General features: G+C 37.5%; 2 protein-coding genes across 2 annotated transcripts; one reads left to right on the forward strand and one right to left on the reverse strand.

Annotated features, from left to right (window-relative positions):
* Window positions 1–3,670: 3,670 nt before the first annotated feature.
* On the forward strand, window positions 3,671–6,391 carry LOC148934458 (Aldolase-type TIM barrel family protein). Its single transcript, XM_089057199.1, has 6 exons — window positions 3,671–4,098; window positions 4,333–4,545; window positions 4,795–4,890; window positions 5,503–5,648; window positions 5,735–5,954; window positions 6,081–6,391. Exons 1-6 carry the CDS (start codon window positions 3,964–3,966, stop codon window positions 6,267–6,269), a joined length of 999 nt encoding a protein of 332 aa, XP_088913325.1. The 5' UTR covers window positions 3,671–3,963; the 3' UTR covers window positions 6,270–6,391.
* Window positions 6,338–8,889, reverse strand: LOC148934459 (7-deoxyloganetin glucosyltransferase-like). The gene is made up of 2 exons (XM_089057189.1): window positions 8,365–8,889; window positions 6,338–7,362 (listed from the first exon to the last, which is right to left on the reverse strand). The coding sequence occupies exons 1-2, from the start codon at window positions 8,858–8,860 to the stop codon at window positions 6,419–6,421; spliced, it is 1,440 nt and encodes a 479-aa protein (XP_088913315.1). The 5' UTR covers window positions 8,861–8,889; the 3' UTR covers window positions 6,338–6,418.
* Between the last annotated feature and the right edge of the window lie 332 nt (window positions 8,890–9,221).

Genomic DNA, 9,221 nt, shown 5'->3' on the forward strand with positions numbered 1-9,221 from the left:
TGAAAATCGAATCAATAAGTAAATCGACGAAACTAAGTTTATGGTTCAATCGATCGGAACAATTCATTTGCATCGATGGAATGAAAGAATGCATTCAACAGCATCAGATAAATTAGGAGCATAATTGCCCTCACCGACACATTGATTTTTTTTAAAAAAATTATTACTATTATTTAACTATAAGAAAAAAAATACTCCATAAGTTACCAAATCCAAGAAGCTTTGGAATTTGTAAATGTTGATTTTGCAATATCCATACGATTTGGAATATTTCATTTAAAATTCGTGCCTTATCAAAAAACTCACCCAAAATAGAAATATTCAAAATTTCAAAGCACATTAATAAAACCAAAAAGATCTATAATTACAACAGCTTCTGGAATATATACATTATCAATATTCTTGGTAGTAGACGATGCATTTTTATATTTGATATAATGATAATTATAGGTGGATAATTAAGAAAGAAAGAGAAAAATCAGAATATCATATTATCAATTGAAAGATATTAGTAGTAATTTTTGCGGATGAACAAAATTGAGAAAAATATCACACGTTGTGGATGGAGGTAGTATGTACACATATGGTTTCTATTTTAAAAATTTAAAAATAACTTAAATTTAATTATATTTATATTAAAATAAAACCCAAAAATTAATTTTATTGATAATGTTCATGTCTAATTTGTAGCCAGAGAATTATGATCTTTATTTATGGGAGCATGCATGCATTGAGTCACTTATCAATCATTTGTGGGGTTCCATAGTAGTTACATAGTCAAACCATACCAACATATTGTGCACCTACCATAATTCATGTGAATTGTCCTAACTTGTTACACTTTTATTAGGCCCAATAATTCAAAAAATTTGGAGGCCTATGTTAGGTTACATGTTCCTATAATCTTTGACTTTGTGCACTAATTAGTAGATAGACCATGCTTCTTTGCCAATAATGTTTATTTTTTAAGTGTGTCACATTTCTTTTGTGTCTTCTCTATTCCACATAAAAAGTTGTTCCTTGCATATATTTAAGTGTCTAGTCAATGATAGAATACAATTCAATTTTAGTGAGTTTAGCTATTATTCTCAATCTCTTAAATTTATCAATTTTATCTCAACTTTCTGCCACTTAGTATGTATTATTTCATCACAAATACTTTTAATTGCTTTTAAGAAATTAAATTAAAATAAAATATTAATATCTTTGCATACATCTTATTTTCGCATTTGTTATCGTTAGAGATTGGGTCCAAAATAAAATAAGAAGTAATTGTCGATGAAATTTAAACGGAAAGGATCATCTAATACATCCTATAAATTGAATTACAAGAAGTACTTTGTAATGATTAAAAACCAAATTTTATGAAGATTTAAAGACAATTAATTTTTTAAAATTAAAATGAATACTAATACTATCCAATCCACTTTTCCTAGTGAAATGTGAAACATATGTGAGTCACGTTTATATGTTTCTATTTGGAGCATTAAAAGCAGCCACCCGACCACCAACAACCCTAGAGAATAAGATGTACTACTATTATTAATGTTAGTCCATGTCAAATTGTCAATCAAGAGTCACACATTTTCGTCGGTAACAAACTTACAATAATTTAGTAAGACCATCCTTAATTCAGTCCCGGATTCATGTCCTAAGTCCCGTCCACGTTATCATTTCCCTCATTTTCTGGGTCAGGCCACAACTCCCACACCCTTGCAGGGTTCATGCAAACCCTAACTATTAAATTGCACTATTTACAATTACATGGTCCTATTTTACTCATAAAAGTAGAAAACATTGGAGCAATTATAACATAAAAAATTCGTTCTTATAAAGATGACACAAAATTAAAAATAGAACTATAATAGTAGTTATATGATTCAATTCTATGGACCATTGTTGTGTTAGTTAGTTACATTGGCCAATTAAATCAGAAGTGAATTTTGAGTTAATCGATTAGGCTATAATGCCTTTGGTTCGATCATGATTAGCATTTAATTAAGAAAACTTTTGTATATTCGTTATAACTAATAACCCATCGATTAATATCGAAGAATTGAAAATTCAATCTGAAATAAGTTAGGGTTTCATAACTTAACACATTATACATTGATTTTGTTGTGAAACTCTTATCAATTGAGTTTTTCAGACTACGTGAATCTTTTTCCATTTTATTCATTTTATAAATGAGATAATAAGATCGCAATTGTAAAATTGAGTTATATTATTTCATCCAAAATCCAAAAGAGGACATCACACTCAAAATTCCATCTACATCCCTTTGTAATTCCATTGTAATGAAGCATTAGAAGATTATAAAATTTATTTCTCAATAAACACCTAATTAAGATAATGATCTCTCACAACCTTCATTATAACTTTTATTGTGACACATCGCCGTTTTATTAATATAATAAAAAAAAATTTGGTATATAATTTAAGTTGATCTAGGCTATTGATAAAGTATAAAAATTATGAAACTATAGGATATGTATACGGAAGAGAGAATGGTATTGTGAAATTAAATGTGATCTCGTTTTCACGCACTATGTATCATCAATCGTGACGCACTATTAATTCTACTATTTTCATTTTGAGGGAACATCTTTTTTGGTTCACAAACTTTACCAAAGTATCATTTTAGGTCCGTGAACTTTGAAAATATCATTTGAGGTCCATCAACTATGGGTTAATACCATTTGAAGTACTTTTTTTACTATTTTCAAATTTTTTTGGACGAAAATACCCTCAATATCTTTAAGAGTATATATTTTTAATAAACTTATCATATACTCATATTTTTTATAAATATCTTTACTATATATTTTTGATGAATTTTCTAGATATAATTTAACATTCAATATTATCACTTAATTTTGTGACATGCAAGAAAAGATTCTTATTCAATTTTTTATTATTAAAGAAAAGTTCTTTATTCAATTTTAAAATTCTTTAATATAAAAAATTGAAGAAGCAATTTTACTTGCATGTCACAAAATTAAGTGACAATATTGAATGTTAAATTATATTTAGAAAATTCGTAAAAAATATATTGTAAAGATATTTATAAAAAATATGAGTATATGATAAGTTTATTAAAAATATATACCCTTTAAGGAATTGACTATTGAGGGTATTTTCGTCTAGAAAAACTTGGAAATAGTAAAAAAGTACTTCAAATGATATTAATCCATAGTTGGTGGACCTCAAATGATATTTTCAAAGTTTACGGACTTAAAATGATACTTTGGCAAAGTTCGTGGACCAAAAAAGATGTTCCCTCTTTCATTTTTTAAATAAAAGAGTTTACATCTCTCTTTGTGTTAGTAGTAGTTTTAAAGGTGCCCACTTTCAGAACTGGCGGTTACGGTTTTGGAAATTGCCGAACCGCATGGTTTTCCGGTGGTTTTTTGCGGTTCCGGTTTAGAACTGCCCGGAATCAACGGTTCCGGCACTGTTTCGGTCCGAAAATTTTCAAACCTGAACCGAACCACGATTCTTAAATCAACGGTTTCGATTAGGGTAAATTTTCACAGTTCTGATTTAAAATTGCAAATGCCGATTAGGGTTTCACAGTTAACCACCGGAACCATAAACTTTGGCACCTCTAATTGGTTTCTCTTGAAAAATATGGAGTTTATCGGAACAAAGCAAACATAACTTGAAGTTTATGATCTTGTAACTGCAGAATTTGAAATTGTAATCAAACTTCCAATTTCGTAAACAGTAAATTCTTCAAAAATCGAAACGGATTGATTAATCAAACTTCCATTTTTCGCAGCAAAACGCCAATCATCTGATATACGTATTCGCTTACGACACACTGCAATTCCAATTATTTTATCTGGAATTGCAGAAGAAATGAATTCGCTCACGTTTGTGGAAGGGAAAGACGAATTGAACACTTATCCTCTGCTAATAAGAAGAGAGAAAGAGTGAGAGAGCGAGGAATCGGTTCAATCGATGGGGTGGAGAGGAGTACTTGGATTTGATTATGGCATAATTCAAGCGCCATTAGGGCCTGACATCTCTGGTCCAGAGCTCGTTGCAGCCGTCGCTAACGCCGGCTGTCTTGGTTTCCTCAGAATTCCTGATTGGGTAATTTTGTATTTGAATAATTGAATTCGATTAATTTGATTCTGTGCAGTTTTAGGGTTCAATTTTGGTTTTGATTTCCCTATTTTAGGTTTTACTCGAAAAAATTTCGATTCTGAAATACCTCATTGTTTATGTTGAATTAACTGTCTTCTTCCTTCGATTATACTGAAATAAACTGAGATTCCTCGAAATGTATGATGATATTAGCTAGTTTTGCTCAATTTGCACAAACAGGAAGCTCCAGATTATGTGAGGGAGCTGATAAGGAAAACTAGGGCTTTGACTGATAGGCCATTTGGGATTGGTGTGGTTCTTGCCTTTCCTCATGAGGAGAACATAAAGGTCATACTGGAGGAGAAGGTTGCAGTTCTGCAGGTCTATTGGGGCGAATGCTCCCGGGATCTTGTACTCCGGGCTCATCAAAATGGCGTCAAGATTATACCTCAAGTGCGTATTTGAGCTTATTTTCGTGCTGTGTGATCTAATCGTTCGTTTATGTAACTGTGGCGACTCTAGGATTTTTGGTATGCACGTATTGGTTCTGTTTCGATCATGATTGTTTAAAGGATTGTTAAGACTGGGGTGGCCTGTTACTGCAGTTGTTTGTCAAATTTGTGTATATCAATCATGGCTGTATGTACCTTCATTTCGTCGATGAGGTCAGAAGTTCAAGTGTTCTTACTGAATTTCATGTAGGTTGGGAGCTTCGAAGAGGCAGAGAAAGCAGTGAATGTGGGTGTTGATGGGATAATGGTTCAAGGGCGTGAAGCTGGGGGGCATGTCATTGGTCAGGTATTACTGCTCTTCTCTTCATCTGGGACGTGCTTCTCGTTTATTAAATACTCCTACTTTAGACCTTGCACGACGACTTTGAGCAGTCTTTATATTCGAGAGCTCATGGTGCTAGTGAACTGTTACCTGTGAATAATGTCTTAATTAGATCAGTCAAACACACACACACACACATATATATATATATATATATATATATATATATTCGATTTTAGGATGGTTATTGTTTGTCTATGAAAGGCTAGTAAGTGCTCTCTCTTTCCTTTTCTTGATACATCTGTTTGTTTAAGCTCTTACATAATTAGCATTTGAGTTTATGTCATATCTAGCGATGCCATTACTGTGATTAATGATTCACTAATAAATTGTTTTGGAAAGAGAAAATTTTGTTCAAGTATGATTTTTTCGTGTCTAAATTTGAATTTGCCTGAAGAGTACCAGAAATCAGCATAGAAAATAAATTGATGCCTCTCTAGGATAGTTAATCTTGACACTAGTGAGACTGTTCGTCATCGTTGTGCGTTCTTGCAGCATAAAATCTCTTTTGGCTCATTGTAAATTGTTAGTTAATTTTTTCTCCAAATTACGGTAAATCTTATGCTTAAAATGCAGGATGGGTTAATCGCTTTATTGCCAAGAGTAGTTGATCTTGCCCGTGGACATGACATCTCGGTGATTGCTGCTGGAGGGATCGTGGATGAGCGTGGTTATGTAGCTGCTCTTGCATTGGGAGCTCATGGTGTTGCACTGGGAACTAGGTTTGAACTGCAATTCATTAGTTACAGAGTTTGTGATGAAATTAATTTTCAACATTCGAAGAAGTTACAAGATAAACATATCACAGGTTCCTCGCAACGGAAGAGAGCTTTGCTCATCCTATCTACAAACGAAAGCTTGTTGAGCTGCAAGAAACTGAGTACACCGATGTTTTTGGTCGTGCAAGATGGCCCGGTGCACCTCACCGTGTCTTAACAAATCCTTCATTCGTGGAATGGAGGAGCTTTCCGATTGACCAGAACGAGAGCGATCAGCCAATCATCGGTCGTTCACTCATACACGGGGTGGTAAGTGTTTATTTCTTGTTTCATCAAAATCCAACTAGCCAGAATTTTGTGAGGATTTTGATATTCTTGATAAGTAATCACAACATTGTTTAGTACCTTGACCATCGATGTCTTTTTTTCTCACAGGAAAAAGAGATCCGTCGGTTTGCTGGTACAGTCCCAAATGCAACGACAACGGGTGATATCGAAAGCATGGTAATGTACGCCGGGGAAGGTGTCGGCCTTATCGGCGAGATTATACCGGCGAGTCAAGTTATCGAGAGACTTGTTAAAGGTGCTCAAGTTCTCATTCAGAAAGAATTTCCCTTAGAATAAGTTTTTGGGGAACTAAATTAAGCATAAGATGGAATGTAATTATCTATGTGAGATGTAACATTGTAGTATAATTATAATTCTTATCTTTATTTCCTTAATAGTATATACATATGTCCTCTGAAGTTTGACATGCTTATGAAGTCTTTAGTTTAGTTTACAAGTGACTTATTAAGAAGAATCTCATTGACTAGCAAATCCATGTTAAGACAAGAAGATCCACCAGGTTGAGCAGCAGCTTGAATCTTGTCTCTCCATTCTTCAGCTCTGCCTCTCAACTCCTTCCCTTTCTCCCCCTCCATCACTTCTTTCACTAGCTCCGCCACTCTCTCTCGCCTCACCTCTCCCTCGATCTCGACCCCCACCTCCCAGTTCCGGCATAGGTACCGACAATTTGTCTGCTGCTCCGCGAAGAAAGGCCAGCAGATCATCGGCAGCCCCTCCGCAAGTCCTTCAATAGTCGAGTTCCATCCACAGTGCGTCAGAAACCCTCCCAGTGACGGGTGCGCGAGCACCCTCTCCTGGCCGCACCACCCCACCATCATCGCCCTCCCCGCGACTTCCTGCACGAACTCGCGGGGCAGGATCGCGGATTCCCCGCTGACCAAATCCGGCCTGATCACCCACAGAAAGTGGCTCCCGCTTTCCGCCAGGCCCCACGCGAACACCAGCAGCTGCGCGGTCGAGACCACCGTGATGCTGCCGAAGTTCACGAAGAGGACCGAGCGCGGGGCCCTCTGGTCCAGCCACGGAAGGCAGGCGTCGTCCTCCTTCCAGAGGCTGGACCCGATCGCCTGGAGCTGCGGATCTTCGATGGCGCGCTCGAGAAGGTGGAGCGGGCCTATTGATAGAACTTTCTCGAATCTCTGGCGTTGGGCGTCGAGGACTTCCTTTTCTAGTCCTTCGCATGTGTTGAGTATCACCGCCGTGGCCCGGGCCGCGTTCTTGGTCTGTATGAGGTTGTAGTTGATCATGACGTCGTCGGGATCGGTGGTTCGTACGAAGCTCGTGAAGTCCCGCAGCCGCATGTTCCGGAACCCCGGCACCCAGTCTATCTCCGTCGCCTCCAGATATCCGTTGCTTATCTGACATTCATCTGTAAAAAAAATATACAAAATATTACTTGTAGCCAAACTTTGAATATGTATAAATTCTAGCCAAAATATACAAGTATCCTTAGTGATTTAGAGTCTCGGAAATAAACAAGTTGAACATTCTACCAAAATAAATTTATTTCACTCAATCGCGTGAACTTTTGATTATTGCACTCTCCCTCCGGCCCACATAATTTGGGACAATTTGACCGGGCATGGGTTTTAAGAAATGTAATGCAAAGTGAGTTGAAAAAGTTGGTGGGATTTGAGTCCTACTTTTAAAGTATTGGTTTTATAATAAAATGTGAGTAGGAATGAGTTAGTGGAATATGAGGTCCACTATAAAAAATGATAAAAGTGAAATGGATCAAATTATTTGGGATGGACCAAAATGAAATACTGGGTCAAATTATGTGGGACGGAGGGAGTGATTTATACTATCACGCGAAATCGTTCAATTCACACTATTTGCCGAATCTTCGAAAATTACCATGAATTACCTAAAAATCATTATTCAGTTTAATATATATTGATATTTTCACATCTTCGGTACACTTCAATTAATAAACCCCCACAACATCTTCTCCTTCCATTCCATAATAGTATAGACATTTCTTTTCGGCACGCGATTTAAGAAAAAATGTGATGACTTTAAATAAAGGAAGAGAGATGAAAAATATGAGTTAAATAAAAGAAGAATAAAGTAGAAAATAAAAAAGGCAGAGAGATAAAAGAAATACTAAAGTAAGAGAGAGAAAAATAAGTGAGAAGAAATGTGATGACTTTTACTAAAAAGGTAAATGATTCCACTACTATGGAACGTATCAAAATAGCAAAATAACTTCACTACTATGGAACGAAGAGAGTGATTCGCTATACGTGAAATATTACTAAGATCGTTTCGATGAATAAAACTTTATCTAGCCTCGTAAAATCCAACGATTCGATGAATAAGACTGTATCTAGCCTCGTAAAATCCAACGAATCACGAAAAGAATAAAAACCTTTAAGTGGGAATATCCCTCTCTCAATGAGTCCACGAACATGACTATGTGCCCAAAACCCACAAGCGCTGGTGGTGAAGAAGTAGACCGCCGGGATCCCAAGCCGCTCGGCCGCGTCGAGCGTGAAGCTCATGTGGCCGTCGGTGACGATGCACGTGACCCGAGGGCAGCCGCGGGAGCCGTCGTTGAGAGCCTCGACGAGGTCCGAGAAGGGAGGCAGGCCGTTCGTCAAGAGGGATTCGCAGAGCTCGGCGATATCCTGGGTCGCGTCCTTGTCCGAGGGCGGGAGGCCGTCCGGGATGGCCGCGAAGCGGAAGTCCGGGAGGCCGGCCACGGAGGCGGGCCCCCGGGAGCGGAGGAGGCGGTTGTGGTTGAACTCGGAGTTGACGAAGGTGATGAAGAAGCCGCGGGAGTGGAGGAGCTTGGCGAGCTTGAGGAGGGGGTTGAGGTGGCCCTGCGCCGGGTATGGGATCACGACGGCGTGAGGGCGTTGCATTTTGCTAGATGGCTTCCTCCTCCTCCATGTAATGTTTTTGATATCTATACTATACTTGTGTGAGATTAATTGTAATGACTATTTTGCCCTCGTGTCAATTTATTTTTTGTTTAATGCAATATTAATTAATAAGACAACATTAGCCAACTCTAGAGATGCCCACGGTTTCGGGACCGGTGGGTCCGGTTTTGGAAATTGTCGAACCGGAATCGAACCGCAGTCCGCAAGGGTGTTTCGCGGTTACAGTTTCGGTTCCAAAATCGGCGGTTACGGTTTCGGTTCGAAAACCGGCGATGTTTTCACTATTTTTCACGGTTCTGAACCGCCGATTTGCAGCGGTTTTTTGCGGTTCGGGTCGATT

This window comes from Salvia hispanica, chromosome 1 (genome assembly GCF_029641045.1).
Source record: "Salvia hispanica isolate PSC_SH4W2 chromosome 1, Shi_PSC_v1, whole genome shotgun sequence".
NCBI lineage: Eukaryota > Viridiplantae > Streptophyta > Magnoliopsida > Lamiales > Lamiaceae > Salvia > Salvia hispanica.

Excerpts from the sequence above, each read along its gene's own strand:
- LOC148934459 (XM_089057189.1), bottom strand. The coding sequence starts at position 8,860 with ATGCAACGCCCTCACGCCGTCGTGATCCCATACCCGGCGCAGGGCCAC. Across the intron at positions 7,363-8,364 it reads AGGGATATTCCCACTTAAAG|ATGAATGTCAGATAAGCAAC; the intron begins GTTTTTATTCTT and ends TTTTTTTTACAG.
- LOC148934458 (XM_089057199.1), top strand. The coding sequence starts at position 3,964 with ATGGGGTGGAGAGGAGTACTTGGATTTGATTATGGCATAATTCAAGCG. Across the intron at positions 4,099-4,332 it reads TCCTCAGAATTCCTGATTGG|GAAGCTCCAGATTATGTGAG; the intron begins GTAATTTTGTAT and ends TTGCACAAACAG. Across the intron at positions 5,955-6,080 it reads GTTCACTCATACACGGGGTG|GAAAAAGAGATCCGTCGGTT; the intron begins GTAAGTGTTTAT and ends TTTTTCTCACAG.